At 45.3% G+C, this 27554-nt stretch overlaps 2 protein-coding genes across 3 annotated transcripts in view; one reads left to right on the top strand and one right to left on the bottom strand.

The window, feature by feature from the left end:
- Positions 1-3961: 3961 nt before the first annotated feature.
- LOC310835470 (cathepsin K-like) lies at positions 3962-10646 on the top strand. Its single transcript, XM_083720098.1, has 7 exons — positions 3962-4183; positions 5072-5225; positions 6150-6328; positions 7097-7321; positions 8411-8570; positions 9209-9311; positions 10226-10646. Exons 1-7 carry the CDS (start codon positions 4055-4057, stop codon positions 10317-10319), a joined length of 1044 nt encoding a protein of 347 aa, XP_083576224.1. The 5' UTR covers positions 3962-4054; the 3' UTR covers positions 10320-10646.
- A 3503-nt stretch (positions 10647-14149) lies between these two features.
- ELAVL1 (ELAV like RNA binding protein 1) overlaps positions 14150-27554 on the bottom strand; it is a 28920-nt gene continuing 15515 nt past the window's right edge. For both annotated transcript variants that reach the window (XM_083720677.1, XM_083720678.1), the window contains exon 6: positions 14150-20719. In XM_083720677.1, coding sequence (XP_083576803.1) covers positions 20395-20719 — 325 coding nt within the window. In that variant the 3' untranslated portion in view covers positions 14150-20394. The remainder of the gene's footprint in view (positions 20720-27554) is intronic.

Genomic DNA, 27554 nt, shown 5'->3' with positions numbered 1-27554 from the left:
CCCACCATCTCGTCCTCTGTCGTCCCCTTCTCCTTGCGCCCTCCATCTTCCCCAACATCGGGGTCTTTTCCAGGGAGTCTTCTCTTCTCCTGAGGTGGCCAAAGTACTGGAGCCTCAGCTTCCGGATCTGTCCTTCCAGTGAGCACTCAGGGCTGATTTCCGTCAGAATGGAGAGGTTTGATCTTCTTGCAGTCCATGGGACTCTCAAGAGTCTCCTCCAGCACCATAATTCAAAGCATCCATTCTTTGGCGATTAGCTTTCTTGATGGTCCAGCTCTCACTTCCATACATCACTACTGGGAAAACCATAGCTTGAACTATAGGGACCTTTGTTGGCAAGGTGGTCTCTGCTTTTTAAGATGCTGTCTAGGTTTGCCATCGCCTTTCTCCCAAGAAGCAGGCGTCTTTTAATTTTGTGACTGCTGTCACCATCTGCAGTGATCCTGGAGCCCAAGAAAGTAAAATCTGTCACTGCCTCCATTTCTTCCCCTTCTGTTTGCCAGGAGGGGATGGGACCAGTGGCCATGACCTTCGTTTTTTTTGATGGTATTCAACACAAAAGAACAGCGGCAATTTGTTGTTGACAAAGGACAGCTGGACATATAAAGGGCCCTGTTACCTTCAGTAGCTGAGGGCCACATCAAACCTAAACCCAGCCCTGCACTCTAAGCATGTCCAAAGCACACAGCGTCCCACAAAGGACCCCGGGAACCGTAGTTCGCCCCTTCACAGTTCCCACACCCGTAACAAGAAACAGTTCCCAGGACGGTTTGGGTGATGCCACATGCGTTAAAGTTTCGCGGCATGGATTTGACCTCTAGTGAAGATATGCTCAAAACAGAAGGAAGTTGGAACAGTCCATTTCTGCATTTGGGGAGAGAAGGGACTTTGGCAGAAGAGGTGAATGTCCTCTGTGACCCAGAGCTACAGAAGACCCCAGACTAGGTGTAAAAGAAAGAGGGGAGAAGACTTATTTTGTTTCTTTGCACAAAAGAACAGGCCTTCTTGTGGTCCGGGCAAAGTTTCCATGTGCTTTTCAAGGACAATCTTAGAGTTTATCACATCCCCTCTCTCTTTATGAGGCAGGAGTTATTGCATGGATACATTTATCAGGTACAGTAATGGAATTTCAGTGGTACCTTGGTACTCAGACGCCTTGGAACCCAAACACTGCAAACCCAGAAGTAAGTGTTCCAATTTGCAAACTTTTTTCGGAAGCCGAACGTGCTTCGTTTTGAGTGTTACACTGAGGTCTGTCTGTTGTTGCTATTTATTTTGCTTTCTCATTTTCTGCAGCTTTTCCGTTTTGTTTTTGTGATTGCGTGGAACCCAGTTCAGCTACTGATGGATGGATTGTGTGACTGCAGTACATTGTTTATTGCTTTCATTTTATGGATCCATGGTCTCGTTAGATAGTAAAATCCATGTTAAATGGCTGTTTTAGGGGTTGTTTTTAAAAGTCTGGAACGGATTGATCCCTTTTGCATTGCTTTCTATGGGAAAGCGTGCCTTGGTTTTGGAACGCTTTGGTTTTGGAACGGAATTTCTGGAACGGATTAAGTCTGAGAACCAAGGTACCGCTGTGTTCCTAAATTATTCCTAAATCTGATCCAAGTGACACGGCCCCACTGGTCACGGTGAAAGAATACCTTGCCAGACATCTTCTGCCCATTTCACAAGGCTAACACCTCCAATCTTTGAAACAACTGTATAAGTACAAGATGTTGGGGGTTTTTTCCCCCGTAGGAAAAGAAATTGAGCAAGATGAGGTTTTGGGCACCCACAAACTCCCGGCTGCAACTTTTCCCACCTAGTCGTGGCAAAGTAAACAGGCACACGGCGTCCTTTGACCATGAAACGCCACTTCCACTCAGTCACATTCCCAAGAACTTAAAGTGAACTGGACTGGGTCTCTATAAAAGAGGCGGTTCTGGCTCATTCTGAACCCAGGCAGGTTGAGAGGCAGACGAGATCCTAGTCTCTAGATCTTTCGATTCGGGCGAGAAGGTAAGGTTTGGCGGGAAACATTTTGGGAGAGTGGCCGTGAACATAATAATAATTATTATTATTTATTGGATTTAAGAAGGGGCAGTAGGACATGTTGAGGCTGCACCGTGCATGGTGGAAACAGGGGAAATAAGACTGTTTTAGAGACGAACCAGAAAGAAGGGTATGGATACTACAGCATGTAACAATAACAATAACAAATTTATTATTTATACCCCGTCCATCTGGCTGGGTTTCCCTGGCCACTCTGGGCAGCTCCCAACAGAATATTAGAATCACAGAATCCTAGAGTTGGAAGAGGCCACAAGGGCCACCGAGTCCAACCCCCTACCAAGCAGGAAACCCCATCAGAGCACTCCTGACATATGGTTGTCAAGCCTCTGCTTAAAGACCTCCAAAGAAGGAGACTCCACCACACTCCTTGGCAGCAAATCCCACTGTCAAACAGCTCTTACTGTCAGGAAGTTCTTCCTAATGTTTAGGTGGAATCTTCTTTCTTGTAGTTTGGATCCATTGCTCCGTGTCCGCTTCTCTGGAGCAGCAGAAAACAACCTTTCTCCCTCCTCTATGGGACATCCTTTTATATCTTTGAACATGGCTATCATATCACCCCTTAACCTCCTCTTCTCCAGGCTAAACATGCCCAGCTCCCTTAGCCGTTCCTCATAAGGCATCGTTTCCAGGCCTTTGACCATTTTGGTTGCCCTCCTCTGGACACGTTCCAGTTTGTCAGTGTCCTTCTTGAACTGTGGTGCCCAGAACTGGACACAGTACTCCAGGTGAGGTCTGACCAGAGCAGAATACAGTGGCACTATTACTTCCCTTGATCTAGATCCTATTGATGCAGCCCAGAATTGCATTGGCTTTTTTAGCTGCCGCGTCACACTGTTGGCTCATGTCAAGTTTGTGGTCAACCAAGACTCCTAGATTCTTTTCACATGTACTGCTCTCAAGCCAGGTGTCACCCATTTTTTTTGCCCAAGTGCAATACTTTACATTTCTCCCTGTTAAAATTAATCTTGTTTGTTTTGGCCCAGTTCTCTAATCTGTCAAGGTCGTTTTGAAGTGTGATCCTGTCCTCTGGGGTGTTAGCCACCCCTCCCAGTTTGGTGTCATCTGCAAATTTGATCAGGATGCCCTTGAGTCCATCATCCAAGTCGTTGATAAATAATACAATAAAATAATAGTCGTTAAAGTAACACAATAAAACTTCAAACTTTAAAAACTTCCCTAAACAGGGCTGCCTTCAGGTGTCTTCTGAAAGTTAGATAGTTGTCTATTTCCTTGACGTCTGCTGGGAGGGTGTTCCACAGGGCAGGCGCCACCACCGAGAAGGCCCTCTGCCTGGTTCCCTGCAACCTCACTTCTCGCAGGGAGGGAACCGCCAGAAGGCCCTTGGAGCTGCACCTCTGGGCTAAATAATTGGGGGGGGGGGAGAGGAGATCCAGCGAGGTCACCTACAATGGAACCGATCAGGAGGAGATCCGGGACCAGACCAAAGAAAGGGGCTTTCTTTGTGCCGCACAATGCTAACCTGTGGAATTCATGGCCACAAGGTTTTAGGAGAATACGCAGGAACGTAGGAAGCTGCTACATACTGAGCCAGATTCTAAGTTCTTAAAGGGATGCGGGTGGCGCTGTGGTCCAAACCACTGAGTCTCTTGCGCTTGCCGATCAGAAGGTAGGCAGTTCGAATCCCCGCGATGACGGGGTGAGCTCCCGTTGCTCTGTCCCTGCTCCTGCCAACCTAGCAGTTCGAAAGCACCTCAAAGTGCAAGTAGATAAATAGGTACCGCTCCAGCGGGAAGGTAAACAGCGTTTCCGTGCGCTGCTCTGGTTCGCCAGAAGCGGCTTAGTCCTGCTGGCCACATGACCCGGAAGCTGTAAAGCGAGTAAAGCGAGATGAGCGCCGCAACCCCAGATTCGGTCACGACTGGACTTAACCGTCCAGGGGATCATTTAACTTTTTACTCCAGCCCCATAGGCCTGCAACTTGACCTTTTTCTTCTAGTGTCAACTGACTAGATTTTCCCCTGTGTAGACAGACATGCATCTGATGTCTTTGGTGGCCCTGACCGGGCTGGTCTTGCTGAGGACCTTTGCTGCAGCGAGGGACCCAGCGCTGGACCAAGCCTGGAGAGACTGGAAGATGACTCACAATAAGGTTTACCGCGAGGTGAGTCCCCTCTTAACACATCCCCCAACCCCTTCTCCAGCTGGTCATGAAATTAGAGCAACCAAACCGTGCTGCTAGCAGGGTGGATAAAAATCAACAATCTTTTTTTTAACTGAATTTTTTAAAAAAAAATTAAATCAGATTTTTTTTTTTTTAATCGGATTTTTAAAATAAAATGCTTTTGGAGGAAAAATCTTTCTAAAGATTTTCTGATTAAGTTACATTAAAGTCCAACGTCTATTCATCAGGAAATAAGGATTTATTTTAAGTTTTTAATGTATGCTAAAACTCAGGCTAAGGCGGGTTTTTTAATTAAAAAAAACCACTTAACCGCATCAGTTAACAAACACAGATATATATATATGCTATACTATTATTGTTTTAGTTAAATAAATTGTTTAAATGGCTATTAAGGAAAGGATTGTTTTTCTCCTTCTGATAAAGCACAGCAGAAAAGTTGTCCAAATATAAGCAGTTAACTTATTAAACCTCACCATAATTTCATAATTATATGTCAATGTATTTTCTAATAGTAGAACCAAATCAGTAATTTTTGATACAACTGTAAAAACTACTCTGAAAATTTATTATTCCAAAAATGAAACCTTCCTCTGGTTGTAAACATTAAGGCGGTACCAGCAAGAATGAGTTTCTGTAAAAAATAAAAAATGATGTAAATCAAGTCTTACTGACTAGTGATTTAAATCAAGTCTTACTGACTAGTGATTTAAATCGTTTAAATTGATTTGATTTAAATCAAATCCACCCTGGCTGGTAGCATCATTTCCTGGAGCTGGGCTCTGGCCTCAAGGTCTCCTAAGGTCCTTTTTGGGGAAGTTGTGGTCCTGGACCACATTCATTATTCTTAGCCAAGTGTCTTCCTTGCAGAGGAACTCAGAGGACCACCGGAGAACCATATGGGAAGAGAACTTCCGGATGATTGAAGAGCACAACCGCGAAGCTTCCCGGGGGAAACATTCCTATCGGATGGCAATGAACCACCTGGGAGATTTGGTAAGAGCTCAGCTCGTATCACGAACTAGTTAATCTTCTCTTGATGCCTCAAATCACCAAAGGATTCAAAGTTTGAGCTCAGGGTTTTGCCAGCTGACTGATCAATTCATCATCATCATCATCCTTTTTAATTTGTATACTGTCCTTCTATCTTACAATACTCAAGGCAATTTACAAGCTGAAGATGTACATCTTATAACAATCTAATGCAATACAAAAATGCGATGATGAAACAACTTTAAAATAAGCAACCTACATGAAAAAGTAACGTTCAACAATCATTAGAATAGTATAAAATGATATCAACATATATAAGTTAAACCGAAATCCACTCAACAGTTACAATAAATAATATCTAAACTAGAATCACATGACATTGCAGGCGCTTTGAGCTCAATAAGAGCTGCACTGCGGGGCAGCCCTGTTTTGGGACGTTTTTAACATTTGACGTCTTATTTGTGTTTTTACATGTGATGGAAGTCGCCCAGGTTGGCTGGGGAAACCCAGCCAGATGTTCAGGGTAGAAATACTAAAACAGCTAGCACTATACTAATAATAGTAATGATTTATTATTTATAGCCTGCCCATGTGGCTGGGTTTCCCCAGCCACTCTGGGTGGCTCCCAACAGAATATTAAAAACATGATAAAATATCATATTTTGGACTCACAGCTGTCCATGGAGGTGCAGGTCAATTCTGTGTCCAGGGCAACTCCATCTGGTACGCAGGATGAGACCCTCCCTGCCCACAGACTGTCTGGCCAGAGTGGTGCATGCTCTGGTTATCTCCCGCTTGGACTACTGCCATGCGCTCTCCGTGGGGCTTCCTTTGAAGGTGACCCCAATCTGCTATCCACCACCCATCCTCCAACCATCTCCAGACACTCACACAGGACATTCACTGCCATTGTTTTTGTTGTTGTTGTTGTTGTTGTTGTTGTTGTTACAACTACTACTCTTCTTTTCTCCCCAGACTAAAGCAGAGTTCATGGAGAGGCTGAATGGACTCAGCCCTGAACTGCCCAGAGAGCGTGGCCGGAGAACAACGTTGTCCCAAAAATCTGACAACCCGTCACTTCCTTCCTCTGTGGACTGGCGCTCCAAAGGCTATGTCACCCCGGTGAAAGATCAGGTGAGTGTAGCATCACCACTTGGGAAGGCTTAAATGACCAAAGCCAGGGATTCAAAGTTGGCTACAATTATGAGAATCCCTCTATTGTGGGGACGGATGAAAGTAGGCGCCATTTCTCCGCCTGCCCCCAATGCATCCCGTCCACTGCCTGCTTCTAGCCTGCTGTGATTCAACTTGTGCCAAATCAAATGGTTTCGTTTCACTTCCCAGGAGCAGGAGGACAGTATAGATTTGTAACAGTGGTTTGCAGAGGGACATAGTTCAGAAAGCAGAAGCTGGGAAATACCAGATGGGGAACAGCTAGGAGAAGAAACCCTGGAAGAGAAAGGGTTAACAGATTCATCAGGATCAGACCGGGTTTTTACCAGGTCGCCAAATGAAGAACAACATAAGGAATATAACAGATATTATTGAATATCTGGAAGTAAGAAACGAGAAACAAGCTACCTTATTGTTTATTGATGCTGAAAAGGCCTTTGACAACGTTTCATGGACTTTTATGAAAAAGATGATAGAAAAAACAAATTTTGGGGAATCATTTGGGAGAGGAATAGAAGTGATGTAGCTTAATAGGGATGGAAGGGGGTGTAATCCTTAACTGGGAGCACCTCCATTCCTAGGAGATGTATTCTTTGTTCTCTCGCTGTGATTATTAGAGTTTCTAACTGGTAAGAAGACTCCTTTTCCTTTCTTCTGCTTATCTACTGCCATGGGGGGAGGAAGCTGATTCCCTGAAGCCTGACACAAATCGCTTGTCCCTTTTCACAGGGTAGCTGTGGGTCTTGCTGGGCGTTCAGTGCCACCGGAGCCCTGGAAGGTTATCTCGCCCGGACAACTGGCAAGCTGGTCTCGCTGAGCGAACAAAACCTGGTCGACTGCTCCTGGAAGCAGGGCAACCAAGGCTGCAATGGCGGGTGGCCAAGCTGGGCTTTCCAATACGTGATGGATAACCACGGACTCGACTCGGAACAAAGCTACCCCTATGTCGGACAGGTAACCTCCAGACGAAAGCTACTATTCTGAGATCCTGTGGCCTGTTCGCCACGCTCAACAGAATCTCTTTTCTTTCTCCGTCTTCACTCCTTTGGGGCCAAACTTTAGTTAGGTACAGAGGATAATTCTTTTATTAAGTTTGAACTGAAGGGGCTTAACCCACCTCATCGGCACTTTCAAAAGTACAGTGGTACCTTGGGTTACATACGCTTCAGGTTACAGACTCCGCTAACCCAGAAATAGTGCTTCAGGTTAAGAACTTTGCTTCAGGATGAGAACAGAAATCGTGCTCTGGCGCGGCGGCAGCGGGAGGCCCCATTAGCTAAAGTGGTGCTTCAGGTTAAGAACAGTTTCAGGTTAAGAACGGACCTCAGGAATGAATTAAGTACTTAACCCAAGGTACCACTGTAATACGGGACCCAAAACACTGACATTCTTCAACATTCTCTATTCCCTAAATACTGCAGCATGGTCTGTCCCCTTGTCCCCCAATCAAGTAATGTGCCCAAGGTTGAATGTACTGTGTTAGTATATTGGTGAAAAAAATGTAGAGTTTGTACTGTTAAAACGGGAAAGGGTCAAACCATTGTGAGAGGTGTTGAAATTTTCAAAGGTTGGGTAGTTACAATGGAATGGTCTTGGTGGTGGGGTGCACAATTTTTATTCTTATTTACTTACGATGATGCTTTTTGCTAAAAAAAAAATTGGCAAAACTTGGGTGTCATCTTATGCGCGGATAGTGAATGCTGGGGGGGGGCGATTAACGGCAGCAGCAAGCGGGAGATTGGCAGCGGTGATTGGGAGGGTGATTGGTGGCTGCAGCAAGGCCTGCTGGTGATTGGCTGAGGCCGCAGCAAGTGGGCGGGTGGGCTGTGGGTGGAGGTGAGTGGGCAACTGGCGGCTGCAGCGAGATGCGCAATTAGCAGTGGCTGTGGCAAGCAATTGGCAGTGGAGCGGAAGTGACCTCCCCCACGCCCCCCCAAAAAACTAAACAACTTAATTTTGGGTTATAGAAAATAGGGGGCGTCTTATACATGGGGGCGCCTTATACGTGGTAAAATACGGCAATTGCTTGCTGTTTCTCTGCAGGATCTAGCTTGTACGTACAAATCCGCAAACCTCGCAGTCAGGATCAACGGCTACGTGGATATCCCAAGCAATGACGAGGCCGCCCTCCAGGAAGCTGTTGCCACTTATGGGCCAGTTACTGTGGCCCTGGACGCCTCCGACTTTCACTTCTACAGCTCAGGTAAAATTCTGGGGAAATGCAGCAACGAATCAACTCCCTGGGTTGCACTGAAAACAGTCGTCCGTATAGGGAATCTGGAGAGTTGCTTTATGATCCAACATAGGAAAATATCGAGAGCCCTGTTACAATTGGCTCATTGCCCCCTCTAGGCCAGCTTCCGGTCCTTACAGCGGCCAACCCTGATGCCCACATCAGTATCCTGAACCCAGGACCTGAGGTCAACAGCCACACTCCCCAGTTGTGATTTCTGGGAACTGGTTTTTGAAGACAGTAGATGCAGAGTACAGCAGACCCTCCAAGTGTCCCTATTTTCCAGGGACAGTCCCAGATTTACAGAAGCCATCTGGTTTCATATTTGACCCCGGAACATCCCACTTTTCCTTAGGACGTCCCTATATTCACAGGAGAAACGTTGGAGGGGATGGAATAGGACGTCCCTATTTTCAGGGGAGAAACGTTGGAGGGGATGGAATAGGACGTCCCTATTTTCAGGGGAGAAACGTTGGAGGGGATGGAATAGGACGTCCCTATTTTCAGGGGAGAAACGTTGGAGGGGATGGGGTTATGCAACACAAACACCCCAAGCCAAGGAGACAAGTAAGGTTATATGACCTTAAATTTGTTTCCCCTCCATCCAGGAGTCTTTGACTACCCCAACTGCGGGACATCCTTGAACCACGCCGTCCTGGCCGTCGGCTACGGGACTCAGAACGGGACCCCTTATTGGATCATAAAGAACAGGTAGGGGGGAGAGCCCAGGTGCCAGAAATTGATGTGCAATGCTGTGGGAGCTTATTGATCGTTGTCGTGGAGGGTGAGGAGGGAGGCTTTGCCCGGCCACATGGGGGAAATTGGGGTACCTGGGTAGACGGAGTGTCCACATTGCACCTAGGGGTCCCAGATCCAAGCCCTCACATTTTCAGGGTGCGCTGGGTGAGACTTCTGCCTAAATTCCTGGAGCTGCCACCATAACCAGTCAGAATGGACAATACTGAGCTAAACAGGCCAATGCAAGCTTAGGTAAAGGTAAAGGTACCCCTGACCATTAGGTCCAGTCGTGACCGACTCTGGGGTTGCGGCGCTCATCTCGCTTTATTGGCCGAGGGAGCCGAAGTACAGCTTCCGGGTCATGTGGCCAGCAGGACTAAGCCGCTTCTGGTGAACCAGAGCAGCGCACGGAAATGCCGTTTACCTTCCCGCCGGAGCGGTACCTATTTATCTACTTGCACTTTGACGTGCTTTCAAACTGCTAGGTTGGCAGGAGCAGGGACCGAGCAACGGGAGCTCATTCCGTCACAGGGATTTGAACCGACCTTCTGATCAGCAAGTCCTAGGCTCTGTGGTTTAACCCACAGCGCCACACGTGTCCCAATGAAAGCTTCCTTATACCCAAATTTCCTAGAGATATGCACTCACTGTAGAAGTGTTTGTGAACGTTCACGAAGGGGTTCAAAGTAGAAAAAACCAGTCACAAATCGCTGCAGAAATGGGGAGAACTGAATTTTAGACTGGAAGGATGTGAAACAAAGGGAAGCAAAACTAACAGGTCCGTGCATCCTTCGTCTGACCCCACCTGGGAGTCATGCCACTCGCCTCTCGTTGCTTTCTAAAACTACGACTTATGGAGACTCTCTCTCCCTATCTTCCTTTCGCAGCTGGGGTCCCGAATGGGGTGAAGGTGGCTACATTCTGCTGAAAAGAGGATCCAACCAATGCGGTGTAGCAGAGGTCGCTAGTTACCCGGTGTAACCAGCTACGGGTCCACAATCCCTCCTTCGGGGATTTTCCATCCGTCAGAGCAACAAACCATCAGGGGCGCTGACCTTCCCTTGCACCTCTTTATCTGGTGCTTACCAAACAGAAACGACATTCGGGAACCAAATCATGTCAAGCACCTCCTTGATATTTTTAACAATAAAGATTTGAGCATGTGGTTTGGCTGTTTGGAGCGAGTGCTTGCATAAATGCCTGCGTTTCCTGGAGGTTGCATTCAGTTTGAACGGGGGTTCCTACCCTCAGGGACACAACTTCCCCTGAACTTCAGCTACAGTCAAACCTTGGTTGTCAAACGTAATCCGTTCCAGAAGACCATTCAGCTTCTGAAACATTTGACAACCGAGGTGTGGCTTACAATTGGTTGCAAGAGGACTCGAGGACGCTCGGCTTCCGGGAAATGTTCAAAAACCGGAGTATTTGCGTCTGGTTTTTCGGCGTTCAGGAGCTGAAACACTCGAAAACGGAGCCGTTTAGGAGCCAAGGTTGACTGTACCTCAAGTTTCCCTCCCTGAGACAGTGGTGGACTTTGGGCTTTGACATCTCAGTGGCGCCCTGTGAAAAATCTGCCTTCCATTGTCATTTTTTGCGGTGCCATTTGGGCAAACCGGTCCTGCCACCCTAAATCAGACTCTTGTCTAAGATCACAACGTTGTCATTCTTACAAAGCTCCCCCTCTTCCAGAAGTGTCACAAAACCTCCCCACTCCACATTCTCTGACCCATCAGCAGGCTCCCCACCGGTCCACACACGCGCCTCAGGTTCTCTTCATCTCCCTCGTGTGTCAGGGAGACTTCGCCGGATGTGGGGCTCAAGAGCAAAGGAGGCAGGCCTGACCCCTCACCTCCTCTCCCCTACTGCCTCTTGTAGACCAGAGATATTGAGCGAGGGAATGTGCAGCGACCAGAATTTGGATTGCCTCCCCTCACGGGATGGAGTCATAACAAAAGGGTAGCACTACCCCGAGAAAAATAGAAAGGAAACGAAGTTTGGGGTCCACATTTTTCATTTTATTAGATCCACTTACCTCTGGTGGTCAGTCGGGGTTGGACGTCCGAGATCTGGAGATGTCGACCAGGAAGGGGGATTGCAGCCTAGCTGTGGGTTGGCCAATGGTCGTCTGGACCTTGGAGAAGGGATTCCCCAGGGGTCGGGCCCAACTGGCCAATATTCATCGCTTTGGTCCGTTCCCAGTGCTGGGGGGGAAATGAGGCGTCCCCCAGCCTCCTTGTGATTTCATTGTTGGATCTCCCACCATCCCTTACTCATACGTTTTGCTTTTATGCTTGACCTTGCGTCGGCCGCCATATTCGGGGCCAGGCAGCACTCCCCCCCCCCTTGGCAAATTGGCTCGTGGTTTTTGCCTACGTCATAGCAATCATCACAACCGTGCACAGTTAGGCATTGGGAAGAAAGGTTTTCCTTGCCTTCCACACGACTGGGTAGTACACAGAGCCATTGCTAGTGTTTTGTTGAAAATATTGGCACTGAAACTGATAACTTCTCTCTTTCATCCTTTGGGAAATGGGCCTGCTTTTGTTTGGGGGTAAGGGACCAAAATGCAACTCAGTTAATTTTCTGGGAACTGACACACAACGAATTGCCATTTAGCGTTGGGGAATATGCGCAGCTTTGCAGATTTGGAATACAAAAACCTACCTCTTCCTCAAAAAAGAGAAAGTTAGGCTTGTAAGGAGGGGGAACAGCTGAAATTGGAGAAGTAGGTTTCAAGGGCAGAGCGCTCTCTGCTGGAAAAGGTGTTTTATTTGAAGGGAGAGAAGAGGGAAGTTTCTAATGTTAGTTGTAGAGCGATGGCTGCAATTGCCAGTTGCCACGGTACAGAATTTGGTTGGGGGAAACGATTCAAAAACGGGTATTAAAGGACTTCCAATTTTTAAAGAGCAAGGCACTTGCTTTCAGGAGAACCTCATCTACCAAGTTATTGAAGTTTGGACTGGTTGCACACAAACTGACACACAAAAGGTAAGCACTGCACTGTGATCCTCAGTGTGGCACTTATGCCAGCCTGTGCCCACCGGCGGCTCCTATGGCATCCGGAAAGGGTTTCGGCAAACCATCTCCTCAAAACTCAACAATGCACGAGTTTGCTCTCCCTACTCAATTCCTCTTTGCGTGGCTCGGCCTCTCCCGCCCAAAACAAGCCCATGTTCCCCTGGATGCCAGGACTGGGCAGCCCTCCCCTTTCTGAACAGAGGTGGTACAAAAAGCTTCTCTCGGTGAGTCGGCACCACCATGGCTGAGGTGGGAGCCTTGTCCCCCAATGACTGGGGAGTGTGCCTGCATCTGTTCTGGTATCCTCCAGCAGCCCGTGTCCTGCCACACACCCCGGGATGCCAGCGGTGCCCGCCTGCCCCCAAAAGGTTGTGGCAACCCCAAGCGCAGTTCTACCTTTGCAGAAACCGCACTTCTCACGAAGCTGAAATTCGAACTCTAGTATGGACTGCATGTCCACAAGCGTGTTAAGCAGGGAATGTGGAACTGGCTGCAGAATTTATTTTTTACGATATGATAACCTTTATTGTCATTGTCCCATAAAGAACAACAAAGTTGAAATTGAAATTTTTCTTGAGAGAAAAGAAGAGGGGGGGGAGCAAGCTCAGTGGCAGGCCCCCAATGCCAGAGGCAGGTTAAGTAAGGTGTGTTTTGTCTTTGTGGCGTGGAAAGGGGCTTCAGCAGACCTGTGCTGCTTACCTTTCCTGTGACAAACAGTCTAGGATCTATTTTATACAAAGCCAGAGACGTTATACAAGCCTGTTCAATGTGTGCAAATTATGCCTGGCAGTAGCTAGTGTCACCTTTTTTAAAGACACAAGTATCGGGACACACACACACACACACTCCCAACCAGGGCTGCGTTCACGCTCACAAACATACTTTGGGTGGTGCAAAAGAACAGGAACAAAAACCCGCAGCTGTTCTGGAATCAGCTGCAAATCCTGCATGCGATTTGGTTAGCTGCGTGCAGGAGGACAAGTGCTAGGGATTCAGGTTAGAGAGAGAGAGAGAGAGAGAGAGAGAGAGAGAGAGAAGGTGCTCATAGCTTCAGCACTATTCCAGAGGCGTCCGGACTGGAGACTTTCTTGGGGGTTTTTGTGACATGGGCTTTTCAACATGTGGTGGTTGAAGCTTCCTTTTGGGGGTGTCAGAGAGGGCCGTCCAAATCATTTCAGCACCTAGAAGAAGGGAAACCCAGCTGATACCCTCCACTAAATTAGAACAGGGTACAAGGGGTTAGGGGATGTTTCTCATCGGGCGAGAACCTCAAGCTTTGTTTTATTTAAAAAAAAGAGGTTTGTAGGCCTAATGGCTGCAGAGGTGCAACATCACCGGTGATGTCTGCTAAAATAAATCAGAATCTAGACAGGTGGGCAAGCAAGGTTTTCAGAAGTTGAGGGTGAAGTTCTGTTGACTTTAAAAAAAAAGAAGAATTGTGCAAATCCGCCTATCGGAATGCAATATTCATCTTTCTCTAGCACAGGTTTTGGTTTTGGGCAGATTGCACACATCTCCCCTCACTCTTGCCCAGCTGCCGAAAGTTTCAACAGGACTCCCAAATAAAGGAATTCATGGTGTTGTGTCGTCAACGAATCGCAGAATGTTTCCGCTCCTGGTTCTCGGGGATTGTTGTGTGAGAGAAGCCTGCCTTTAACTTTCCCTGCGATGAGATCCCCAACTTTAAATGTCCGACCAAGCTAGCAGGAAGCCTTGGGTGCGATTTTCTGAAAACGCCAGGGGCACTCAAAAGACAACGAGGGGAAAATTCAACTGCGGCTTAGACATCTGGATAGCAGCGTCATACTTTATTTAAAGTAAACCCATGTTAAAAACAAAGTTAAAATGAAAAAAGTGGTACCTGAAAAATAAATTATTTGATATAAAACAAAATCAATAACTTAAAAACACGCTAAATATACAAAAAAAAGTCTTAAGCATATATACTGTACAGTATGGGGGGTGGGTGGGAACCGATTAAAAGCCTTCTGTTTGCACAGGCAGACGACTTTATTAGAAAAAAGGAAAAAGAAAGGAAAAAAATAAGGTTACACTAGAGATAATAGGGAAGCCGAGTGAGACCGAGGGAGGGTGCCATTTACAGCTCACTGAACTCGACCGCAAAACTGGCATTAACGGTTGCAGATGGCACCCGCCCTGAACGTACACGGACTATTTCAACTTACGGGCGAAAGGAGAGCTGCGTCTCAACATAAAAGCTCTGAATATCTTTCCACTGTTCCTTCTTAAAATGACCTCGTGGGGTGGGAAAGTTGCTCAATATACGGCGAAGCGTGTTTTTTTTTAAAAAAAAAAAAACACAAAATGAAAAAACAGGGAAAACCAAAACCGTTCTCAGCGAGAATCCTTTTAACCTTCCTTCGGAAACGTTAGCACAAATAAAGCAATGGCGTTTTTTATATATATATATTTTAAAAAAGAATCGAATCCGGCTGGGTTTTCGTTAGAGTTAGACGAAAGTATAGAAACTCCACGCAACAGGGGGAAAGAAAACCAAACCAAAAAATAAATTAAATAAAAAAACAGAAACGAAACGGAAATTTTCAGTAAATCTATAAAAGGAAGTTGTCAGTGGGGTGTAAGAAGGGTCGGCAGCCCGGGCCAAAGGCGTGCCAGTCCCTGCGTGTGATGTGGGTTCACACTTTGCTTGCCATACTAATAATAATGCTTCTTACTTTTTTAAATCATGCACTGGGAGAAATAGAAGAGCTTATGCTATTCCGGAAACGGATCGTTTGCACTACACAAAAATGATACAGATAAAAAGACGTGGCAGATAGAAGTGTCATGTACCCGATTTTGGAACTTAAAAAAAGAAAAAAAGCAAGCAACGTTGATCGTGAGCTGTGATTTCTTTTTTTAAAAAAAAACACACACAACAAAACCTTCTATATTACACCAAGCACCCTTTTAAACAAAGCAGGCACAGGGTTAAGATAATGAAATCCGCAAATTTTTCATTATGCCTGGGGAGGCGGGGACAACCGCTCCCACAGCAAATCTCCATATATGCAGAACTTTTAGCTGTTAGGTTCGATCGTTTGGCTTGTACCTTTTCCTCCAGTGGGATTTCTGAAACTGGGGCAGGACCGCGGGTCACTTAAAAGCACTGAAGGAACGGGTGTAGCTATGTCCTGGCTCAGTGATTCTTGCGGCTGCAGGGGGAGCTAAATCAAGGTGAGTTTTCTTATTCAAGAACTCCTCAAGAAGTTGGGAGAGGAAGATGCAATGTTTTGGGGCTGGAGGGGGTTGGTCTGAGATGGATGGGCTAAGCTATCATGAAACAGAAACACACAAAACACTCATAATTTGGCAACATTATAGGGGGAACGTGGAAATCGCTGCCAAACGTTCCTCTTAAGACATGCTTCACGACATGGTTTCCAAAAAAACACACACAAAGCCACTTGTAGCTAACTGATCAAAGCGCTCAATTCATTTTCTTTAAGTCAGGGTGGAAATATTGAGCGGTAAACCTCAAGGACATGAAAATGAGGGAGTTGTGCAAAGCTTAACCCTGAGTGCCAAACAAGCCCTTTGAGATAATTTGAGATCACCATCTTGTTAGCCCAACAATGGGAAACTCTTTTAACAGCTAATGTAATAAGCCAGGGAGATGTTTGCACTGAATATTTCGATTTCTCTCAGGGAGGAAGGGGATTTAAGTTTGCGCCAGTCAGCTTAGGAGTCTTCTACAAAATGGTTGCTGTGTTGTTCCCCAGCCACCAAAAAAGAATTGCAATGATAAGCAAACCTGCTTTACCTTTTTTTTTTTTTAAAAGGAAACCAAATCTGTCCCTGTACAAATTTGCATTCCTTAAAAAAATAAAGGGAATCCAAGACAGCTGGCCAACCTGAGTTTATGTAATAGGCTACCACATGCAGGAAGTATTCCAATTACACAAATTGACTTTGCCTGCCATCTTTATATTCTGACGTTAGTGATGGCTTTTGCCAGCTTGGCGTGGGGAAAGCCTTTTACGGCTGCAGCTTAAGCCAGCGATTCCGTGAAACGCAGCGGCTCAGGCTCCCTCTACCCAGCTCAGCGTGCGCTGGCGGGCTTTGCAGAATTGGGTGTGGCACCCGGAGGAAGCTGTGGGGCGACAGGAAGGCATAGCTTTAAGCATGGACTCCACAAAGTGACCTTTATTTCCTTGCAGGGCTTTGTGGATTAAGAGACTTCTGCGCCCAGGACTGAGAGCAGGTCTTCCCCGAGAGAGGAGACATGTAGAAGAAAGGAAATCCAACGATTTGCGATCTTATCGAGAACAGGCCCTAATCCACTTATTTGACTGCTGTCGATTCATACTGATTGAGCGCACCTGTAGCTCTCGTCGAGATCTGCATGAAGGCAACTCTGGAGGGTTAAGAGGCAAAGCTGCGATATTCGCCCAAGAGGAAATCAAGCTGGAACTCAACGAAGAACAAGAGGATGCTGTTATTCCAGGATGAGACAAACACAGAGATATTTGACACCTTTTGCAACTGATTCCATTTTGGGGAGGTGGATGCTGTTTTACTGCAATCAGATTTCCATGAGGGGGGAAGCAATCTAATGAAAATACAGAAAGTAACTGCAGCCATACAGTAGGAGAGCCCAATGTTGTGATTACATAGGGGCTTTGAGATAACCCTCTTTTTTTGTAGGTCTACATCAGATTCGGAAATGGACTTCCAATGCAGTTTTGCCCTTGCTGGGAGCCCCTCCAAGCATTTCCTGGAAATTTGCTTCAGAGTTCAAGAGCTGCTGCAGACCTGCCAGGATGAATACAGCATAGGAGAATGTGAGTCCTGGGAATTAAGTTTGGGCAGGTGGCAACCGGGACAAGACTCCGGGAAGACGCAAAGTGAAGCAGAGGAAAGGTTATAAATGCAAGGACCACGGGAACCTACAAGATCCAAAACTGAGCTTCCTGATTGGACCAAAAATTCCATTATCTGAATGGCAGAGGGGCACAAATATAGGAGGACAAGCTAAGTCCACCCAGTGTATAAAGTACAGCGCTTTCCATACGAAGCGGCGTTAAAAGGGGAGAAACGAAGGAAGAAACATTAGAGGAGTTCTTAAAGAGAGAAAACAACGGTGCCACAAGGACATTCGCTGCTGAAGACTTCCAGGTGACTTAAGACGGCTCTGTAAAAGTGGCTCTGAAGAGCTGTCTTTGAATGCTAGTGGACATATCCAAGAACGCAATCCATTGGGAAAGTGTGCCTGGATGCCAACCCCACTGAAATTAAAGCATAGATTCCACAAGAGGGTTATTTGCTTCAGTGAGGTGTGCAAAGGAGAACTCCAGACTGAATTGTGCCCTCGTACTCTTGCGAGATGCCCAGGGACTGCAATAGAGAGCGCATTACCTAGCAGGAGTTTGCAGTGCCACGTCCTTAGATTCCAAACAGCTGAACTGGGTCTGAATAGGGTATCAGGTCAGTTCCCAGTTTACAACCCCAACATTTCCTGTGGGAATGGCAAAGGGACACTGGCAGGAGGGTGGGGAAAGGAGCCTGAACGAATGCGGTTTGTGGTCAACCGATATTGAGAACGGCACACAGCAGAGATGTGGATTGTCTCGGGACTTTGAGAAGTCCACAACGACGGCAAAACACACCAAGCAAACTAGCAAGAGGGCTTCTAGTTCAAGCTGTTCTGTAAATTCAACTTGCTGCATTATTTCCACAGGCCAAAGACTTCTTAATAATCAGAGCATTTCCAGAAAGATGCCGGAAATCGTGATGAAAACCTCCAAGAGGATGGGGAATTAGGGAAGCCGTTATCTAGAGGGTCTGCTTAGTTTGTAAGAGAAGAACATCATTGTATGTGTGATGTACATCTGAGACCTCAAGAAATTGGTTAATGAGGTGATGCACTCTCTCAGAAGCCAAGCAAGTTACTTGGAATGGGGTTAATTAGCTTCCTGATGAAGATATGCAAGGGCATCATTTCCTACAAAGAACTTGCCTTTGCATAACGAAGATGTACGAGAAATGTCGTAAGGTGTACACACAAAAAGCAGGGATGCAACGCATCATAAGGATGCAGAAATCCCAACTCCTGAGCTGGCTAGAACAGCATTGTTATGAAAGACGGCCCACTCGAAGCCAGGAAAGGGCCCAAAATCTCCCTCGGAATTGCAACTTGCAGGCTTTGCCAGCAAGTCCTTTTTCTGACGGCAGATTTATGGGCGTGGGTGGTGCAGCCAGTCTGAGGCAACCCTCCCCTGCTGTGCCAGGGTGCTGCTCCAATTTCTCCTGGCCAGTCCTCAGTGCGGTGGCAGAGAATGGTTGTGGTGCGGCTGTAGATGCAGGCAGCCTTGGGGCAGGCTCGAAAAGAATGGAGACTGGTGGAGGATTCCAAAATGCAATGACTGAGCCCCTCACCGGGCATGCAGAAGGGGACTTCTCAAATGTGGTATGTGGCAGACTTAAGGCATTCTTAGGATTCCCTTGGGCACAACCTTTCTGCTTTTTGCACACTCTATGGAGCTACTGCCTACATGTTTGCAGAAAAACTATTGTGCCCTTACAAACCCTCGCTATGTCAAAACTGGTTGCAGAGGATTCGTATATGTAAGCCTTCAAGTCTCCTAACTGGTCGGGTTTATCGTTGTGGCACTTTAGAAACACCAGATCGTTCCTACTGGGGAAAAGAGCTGCTGTTAATCTTTCGTGTCGGACGCTGTGTAATATGGAGTGGGGGTTAAAAATTAAAATAACAAACCAAAACAAAATTTGAGCAAAACCAAATCAAATTTAATTGGTCTTAAATGCAAAAGTAAAAACAAACAAAAACACAAAAAAGCAAAAGAAAATTAACAGAAAACAGAACTCAAAGTTTCAAGGCAGCCTGCAGAAAACTCAGGGGATTAATTAAAATCGTATAAGTCTACCCCAAAAAAGAAAAAAAAAATCATTTATTTTCTCTCTTAAATCTCTACCTTCCAAGTTTTAATGTACTTTTCTGCTGAGAGTTCAAATATGTAAAGCTATCGTCAGAACAAACCCCTATTAAAATAGTGGGGGGAAATCGTCTAGTACTTATTAGAAGGGATGCAAAAAAAGGACAATGCTCAAATGTTCATTAACAGCTTTATATATATATTTTTTTTTAAAAAAACCCAAGGATGCAAGAATTCGAACTAAAAAATTATATTTGAAAGGAAGTTAATGTTAGATCATGCCACATTTATCTGACCAGAACGTAACACAATACGATGTGCTACCAGGAGGCACGAACTCCAAGGAAGTGGCAATGCTGGGTTTGGAGTTTCATTTTTACTCTGAAATCTTCCCAGAGTTTCTCTGAAACTCTTTGGTCCATTCTTATTGGAAACTGGGCTTTTGAAAGTGGGGGCAGGGACGGGCTAAAAAAGCTGTTCCAATTTGACATATATAAAAAAAATGCGCCTACTGACCAACGAGCTTGGTCAATGGCGTTAACTGAACGCTGGAACGCTCTTGTTTAACAGAGTCTCTTTAAAGACACTTTCCTTCTGCGGATTAACAGACTTTTCCGCTAACTAAAAGTTCCAGTTTCCAAGCTTTGCCCTCGGCTACCGGGGGCAAAGTTATGTTGAAATGCCCCAGTCCTGGCAGTGAAATCAACAGCTAACCTTTTAAGGGAAAGCAAGCCTGGCCGTTTTCAGGGCTGGTCTGGATTCTACTTGGTAATTGTTGAGATATATAATATTATTTTTGGCTCGGGGACAAGGTCATGAAGCAGAACCATCTAAAATTAAAAACCGATAAAACAATTGCAGGACTTTTAAAAAAAAACAACCCGAAACATTTGAACATGTTGGTGGCATCCCAAGAATATATAAAAACCCTTTTATCCCACTTCTCATTTAGACTAAAGACAAACAACTTTCTTTGTGTGAAAACTGGCGCAAAACAAAAAAAGAGAAGAAGAATCAAGTTGTACACTAACGGAAACAAAAAGAAAGAAAGAAAGGTTTCAAACTTTTTCCGTCACTCGGTTATCTATTCCATACAAAAAAAAGAAAAGCCACGAGCGAAATTATTTGTGGGATTTGTTGGTTTTGAAGGAAACCTGCAAGATTTTGTCCCCCAGCCGGTAGCCGTTAAGACTTGCTATGGCCATGGCGGCTTCTTCATAGTTTGTCATTGTCACAAAGCCAAAGCCTTTGCACTTGTTGGTGTTGAAGTCGCGGATGACTTTGACATTAGTCACCGCGCCAAAAGGGCCAAACATCTGCCAGAGGATTCCCTCATCGGCATCTTGGCCGAGGTTGTAGATGAAGATGCACCATCCCGAAGAGGAGTTTCCTGGGACATTTACACCAGAAAGCCCACTCATGTGATCTACACCCATAGGAGAGAACCTACCAAATAAAAAAGGACATAAAATAGTTCATGTAAACAAAACAACAAAACAAAAAAAGTCAGTTTCAATCAAGTTCAAAAAAAAAAGAGAAGCTCATCGGGGAATTCAAAGGTTAGGAGCGCTGGGCCGGGGGCGGGGGGAGAATTCAGAGCACCTGGGTGCTGCGTTTTTGCAAGAAGACAGAGTCTCCCTGGGAAACCTTAAAGGCTGTCGGATTTGGTGTGGCGTCAGCATTTCGTGGACTAGGCCCTGCTTCGTCAGATGCACTGTTTTTTAAAAAAACGATTTGTTTGCTTTTACTTTAACTGGTTTACATGCAGCCCTTTTAGGGATACAGTGGAACCTCGGTTTTCAAGCACCTCGGAAGCCCAACGCCAAAAACCCGGAAGTAATTGCTTCCGTTTTCAAACGCGCCTCGGAAGTCGAACGGCTTCCGCTGCATGTTTTTAAATTTTCTCAGTGGATTTGGCCGGCCGCTCATTGCTCCTCGAACGTTTCGGAAGTCAAACGGTCTTCCGGAATGGATTACGTTCGACAACCGAGGCTCCACTGTATAATCATTCATAACTGTGAAACATCAAAACACAGAGGCATTGGTTAAAAACCAGGCTATACACCCCCCACCAAAAAAAAAGATTGAGCAGCAATAATTAATATAAAGACATTGAATAAAAGCAGTACATAAAAAAGCAATGAATTAAAAAGTGGCCTGAAATAAGAACCTTACGCTTTTTCTAAAAACATTTTCTCTAAAAAGATGGGGTTAGGAGGTGTTGTCCACAGTCGACCATGGAATTCCCTCTCTCACACACAGAGCTACGTTATGCTAGGAGTGTGAAAGAGACCCACAATCCTAGGACCACACGATGGAAATCCACGATTCAAATTGGGGCTGTAGATCTCTTTCGTGTTACAGGCATTCAGTTAGCATTGCAGGCTGCTAACATAACCAAGATTTGTTGTTTTATAAATGGGCCACTTGATTCTTCGCCTAAACACCCGTACTTTTGCTTCTGCCCCATGGATTCCACAACTTGTTTGCATCTTGTTATGCATCTGATGAAGCAGCGGCTCTAGTCCACCAAAGCCCGGCCGCAGTAAATTTACTTGTCATCTTAACGATGCCGCCAGTCCCTCTGCTGTGTTTTACTGCAACAGACAGAGGCAGCTGCCCCTCTAGAATTTGCCAGGCTGAAAGCCATTGATCTACCAGGAATGTTTCCTGCGCAGGTCCCAGCAAAATGAACCAGAGCAGGCTGGGCACAAATTGCACTCAAGCTGCTACCACCCACACCAGCAGGGCTTGCACAGACATTTTTCGGAGGCTGTGCCCTGTGCATTGTCAGGCTTACAGTCCTGTCAGCGATGTCAGAGGGTGATGTGCCTTGCCCCCTGCGGACCCCAGCGGTCTGTTTCCTCAAGTGGCATTCTGAAAGGGCCCACAAGGAGCACTCGACATTGGGCAAAAGGGCTTTGGGCGGGCTTTCTGGCCCCTTCTACATCATACATTCCTACGACTTAGATCTGCCATTTGAGCCAAGCGACCTCTTGGTTCAGAGTGTTCAGTGGTCGGGAATGAGGCAAGTGGAGCTGGATGCACAGGGAGATATTAAGGCTCTCATCCTCCTTCCCTAGCAACTCTGCCGTACTCGCCACCCCGTTCCCAATGACGTGAAAGGAAACTCTCTGCTGTTAGGCCTGGCATCTTTCTAGCACACAGCACAAAGGGCTCGTTCCCCTTTCAGTTCGTCCGTGACTTTCCCACCGCTACTTATTCTCCCTCCCTCTCGGTGGCCTGGGTAATCTGCAAAGTGACCCCCCTGGGCTTGACCACCTGAACCTGCAGAGCATATGATCACTGTGTGCTTTTCTAAAAACAAAAACAGGTTATGTAGGACTGCTTTATCTGACAAGACAAAATAATGCATCGTTTATGAAGCAAAACCAAAGGGCACAGCGGCTAGCAACTATTTGGTTGTGGAAGAGTAGCACCGCAGGGGGTTTTTTTGGGGGGGGGGGCATTGCTACACACTTTGTTCTTAAGAGGAGCATAGAGAATTGCTTAGCCAAGTGATTATTCAAGGCACCAGGCCCATACAATATGGCCACCGTTTGCCGCTAAGGATCAGTTCAGATGATCCTCCAGTCTGGAGGATTGCGACTGAGCCACCGATAGACACGATCCCTTCTCCTCTCCCTTGGGCAGATTCCCTTCTGTTTCCCATCTGGGTTAGCCATGACGTGTGGATACACTGACGCCGACAGGCTGTGGTGAGCGCTTCCCCTCCAAAACCAGAAATAGGCATTTCAGAACGAGGCTCAGGAGGAAAGCTCTAACCACCGCCCCCCAGATTTAGACATGGCAAACATGAGAAAGGGAAGGTTGCATTTAAAAGTGTTTCGTTCTGGGCCCTGCCACACCATAGCTTGACATATCATCTGAATTGAGCCACTGGTTCCGACCCCGAGCCAGTTACAGTCAACGTTTAGGGCTGTAGCACTGTCAGAAACATTAACACAGGTGGTTGTCTTGTTTTTTCGGGGGGTGGAGACCATCATCTTACATGGAAGAGGCTGAGTACAGGCAGATAGAAGAACATGTATTTATTTAACATGTGACAAGAATTCTACGACAAGAATTCTGAAAGATACCCATCTGACTCTACACTTTTGGAGAAATTAAAAAGAAAAACATGCAAGGGATTCACTGAAGAAGCAACTACTAAGAAGGAGTTTACAACAAGCATCGTGTGAAAAATGAGTAAGGACTTTAAAAAAAAACAACCAACAAAAAAGGACACATAAGCAAGTGAAATAAGAAACCCCAAAAACCGGAAGGAACAGTAAATTAGGAGAGGGCCATCTTGACAGCACGACTAGGGTTTTGTTTTGTTTCCAAAAGTGTGTGTATGCCTAAGTTGTGGTAAATGAGGTTCTCGAAAGTCAACTGCTGCAGATACAGAGGATATAACTAGCTTTCCAAGGGAAAAATTATACCCCAAACAGAGCAAGTTATGAACTGAACTGTTGCTTATTAACTGCTGCTATTAAGTCTTTTGAAGAATGAACTACGTATTAATGGTTTTTTAAAGGGTTTTTGTAAAGTAGCTGGTTTAGCAGTGCTGGGTGGGACTCAGCAGGCTAAGAGGCGTGAGAGATCTTGCTAGCTCATTCCCCACTCAACAGAAGGAGTGACTTTTCTGCATTATTATTGATTTGTCTTTTCTGGACGAAAATTACAGGTTGTAGGACTTGGCCCACATTACGGGCTTGAACTTTAGTGAATGGTACTTTTATCAACAATTAAGGAACTGCTAGTATTTCTGTGGGACTTTTTGACGGGGGAAAAAGCAAATTCTCACGCTGTGCTCCGAAGGACGCCCGGCGCCGCTTTAAAGATTTTCATGGCTCCTCAAGAAGACCAGTAACCATGAATGAGATTCCCAGAAAGTCAAAGAGCGGCCACATCCGAGAGGCCCACAAACAGAAATCGGCTCAGAGCCAGCCTGTCTGTACTTGCTATCCGTCCCTTTCCTCAATCACTCTGGTGTGCAAAGGGGGCAAGACGCAGAAAGAGGAACTGCTCTCATTTGTACTAGGATATGGTTAAATGGGGGGTGGCCAGCACTGCATGCTTCGAACACACTGGGTTTCAGGGTCAATTTCCCATTTAACTCAGGTAGCAGAAGCTGGATGTGGTCCCTCTCTGCTACAGCCACTGCCAGTCAGAGTAGACAGTGCTGGACTAGGTGGCAGCTTTACCTATGGATCTGTTCTCCGGCTTATGCAAGGAGACAGCCAGCTCCAAGTTGAGGATTTATTTATTTCCTCCCAAATGAGGCTTGTGATCAATGACATCATAAAGGAAAAACTGAGGGAACTGCAATTCCGTTCTGGACTGCAGAACTGCACTGCTACACACTAGGGCCAGCGCAACAGGTTTTGCAAAATGAGAAAGTGATAGAAAAACCTTCAAGGGGTATTATGTATGGCAGAGATGACTGTATCCATTATTGTGAAGTTTCAAAGACAAGGTGAAGGCTATTGAACCTTGAGATAAGAGATTATATACCCTTTCCACCAGCTACAAGGAAAGTTCTATTCTAATTTTGTTTTTTAGACTGACTTGGGTCTTTTGGATCAGGAACAGATGCAAATAAAGCACATATTAAATTGGTCAGCAAGTAAAAAGTAGCAGCTAAATTTATGAAACTAGTGTTAGACAGAAAATAATAATATATGTATATATCATCAATATAGGAAACATTTATCAATAGGGGGAGCTTATCAATCTTTTAATTATGCAACGAGAAGAATGAGTAAAAATTTTATCTGCTACTTAAGAAATGGAACTTTTCAAGCGCTCTTTTTTTAGAAGCAAGAACACCGACGTGTCGAGAACACTTTAAAAACAAAAACAGTAATCAAATAGATGGCTTTTGTAAGAACTGAACGGGAAATGAAAGTGGGAAAGTGTGAAGAAAACAAACCACAGTACAAGGAATGAGTTTGTAGCCTGTTAAAAGTATGTTACTCCCTAGACCTGGCTGGTAAGTTGTAAGTTTCAGAAATATCTGAACAGAATCCCAATTCCTAACACTACACAAGGCAAAAGAAGTTATGTTTCTTTTGGGGCGCAGGGCAAACCCAGCTATTAAAAAGATCTAGGCCTTAGGTCCTCAAGGCGCAAAGATAACTGCCCAGGGTGGTCTGTGCCATATTAACCTGGCACAGTCCATCATTCTGCTGCAGTTAAGTGCAGCTGAAATCAGAGGGTCAGTCTTAGGCAGAAAGTAGATACAATGCAAGCAGCACAGTAATATTATGCATTTCGCTTCGAATTCAACGGAACTTCTTCCCTGGCAGGCGTGCATCAAATTCCGGGCTTAGGCTGCGTGAATCTCTCCTTTATTTCTATTTTAAACACAAAACTAATATTGGAAAGATGAGAGCTTGGGCATTAGTAAAGGAATGCCGTTATGTGGCATGCCTAACATGAACTTTTCTTCTGAGTAACTACACACCGAAGGATTTGGGTTGTAAGCAGGGGATGGGGAAAGGTTTCCTAATTACGCCTGCCTTGCCAGGGGGTCCTATCTGTCAAAGCAGCAATGTGATCTTTTCTCATGAGAGCAGGAGTCACCATTCTACTTTTCTTTATTAAGTCGCATTCCTGACTCCAACCTGCTTCCCCCAAAATTAAACGTACTGATCTAACTTCAGCGCTCAGTATTCCTCCCTCAGTTCGGAAGTCTAAGATTAATACACTTTATTACAAAGGACACACGTTTCCTGGGAAAGTGTCTTAACTGCACACCCTCTTCCCTTTTAGCGCTGTTCCGCATGGGATGCGCATTATAACCTCAACTGCAGAACCAACCATTGCTTTTGCTTTTTCATTGCCAGTCTGCAACAACTGCCTGCAAACCTGCGGCTTTATTTGGGGTGCTAACCCACAGGCAGGCAAAGTTCGTTTGAGGGTTCTTAAAAGGTCACAGGTATTTGTTGCTCTCTTATTAGCCGTAATCAGGACTGCGGGGCATGCATTTTAGATCTTGGAACCAGAGCTGAGGTTACTGCAATCTGGTTTTATTTAAATTGCCTGCTCCTCCACCCCCTGCCTTACAATATGTGTTTTTTATACGTCTATAAACTACCTGGAGCACTATTTTTAGTTAGGAAAGCAGTACCAAGTAGCAGAACAACTCTGGCCTGGAATGTTCCCGAATGAGGCTCTGCGCAGGTGTAGAACCCATTAAGCACAGCCGCACAAGGCCATTAAAAAGAACAAGTTGTTTTTAAAATGACAAGAAGCCTTTTAAGCAAAACAAACAAACAAAACTTGCTTCGGCAATTTTAGACTATGAAAAGGAACAGGTTTTTACATGCTTCAGAATACTGTTTTAGCGGTACTGGAATTGCACCATATGAGAAATAAGTTCATTACAATCAAGTACCAGACCACCCCATTCTTGCAGAATTTTTTTTAAAAATGTCATCTTTTGACACACTGTTGTGAAGCATCAGATCAGACAGACAAATTTTCAATCTTTATTAACCGGGGTGGGTGGGGACGGGGAGGACCTGGAAGGCTTTTTAATCCTCTATTTAATTAAATTCTATTTTTTTGAGGGGGGAGGGAGTGAGATAAGAAGAGAGAAATCTGATGGAACAGAAATAAGAAAAGAAATGGACATCAACAATGATTACTGACATACCGTGGGGATACATATTCATTTGAGGGGACAGAAGCACTCAACTGCCATTAATTTTGAAAGATCTTTTTTTTTTTTCAGAACTCTCTAAAGTTATACAGAATGAACTTTTAAAAAAAAAAATCTAATGGAAGAAGTTGGAGGTGCAATTGGGACCAAGCTGATGGGTTCCACGTGAACTGTCAAGAAATATTGGGAAAGAGTTGGTTAAAGTAATAACAGAAATCACTGGATACAAATTTTACATTGAATCCTATTGCGACCCCTCCTTTTTGGGATATCCAATATAACGCTACCTACGGCTGATATAAAGGCTTAGCTAGCATGGAATACCCTGGGCAATATAATTAGATAAAACACAGTAGGATTAGGCTGTATGAAGGTAGGCAACAAGAAGTATTCCAAGAAAAGTGGTCTTTATTGACTAATTATCGGAACAAAAGCTCTTCACATACTGTTAACCCTAGTATTTTGGAACGGATTAACATTTATGTCGGTGTTTTTACTCCTCTCCCTTTAACTATCTACTGGAAGTGTTTCGCCTGGTGATGAGCAGTAATGATTTTAAAACAAAAAACAGAAACCAAAAACAAAAAAACAAAACCAAGAGAGGCAGAG

Source organism: Podarcis gaigeae (assembly GCF_964106915.1).
Source record: "Podarcis gaigeae genome assembly, chromosome: 18".
Classification (NCBI taxonomy): Eukaryota; Metazoa; Chordata; class Lepidosauria; order Squamata; family Lacertidae; genus Podarcis; species Podarcis gaigeae.
The sequence above is the reverse complement of the archived record's forward strand: the minus strand, read 5'-3'. Positions and strand labels throughout refer to the sequence as shown.

What these genes read in the sequence shown, in the direction of transcription:
- LOC310835470 (XM_083720098.1), top strand. Translation starts at nt 4,055, where the DNA reads ATGCATCTGATGTCTTTGGTGGCCCTGACCGGGCTGGTCTTGCTGAGG. An exon ending in ACAATAAGGTTTACCGCGAG is followed by an intron (nt 4,184 to 5,071) that starts GTGAGTCCCCTC and finishes TCTTCCTTGCAG; the next exon opens with AGGAACTCAGAGGACCACCG. An exon ending in GCTACCCCTATGTCGGACAG is followed by an intron (nt 7,322 to 8,410) that starts GTAACCTCCAGA and finishes GTTTCTCTGCAG; the next exon opens with GATCTAGCTTGTACGTACAA.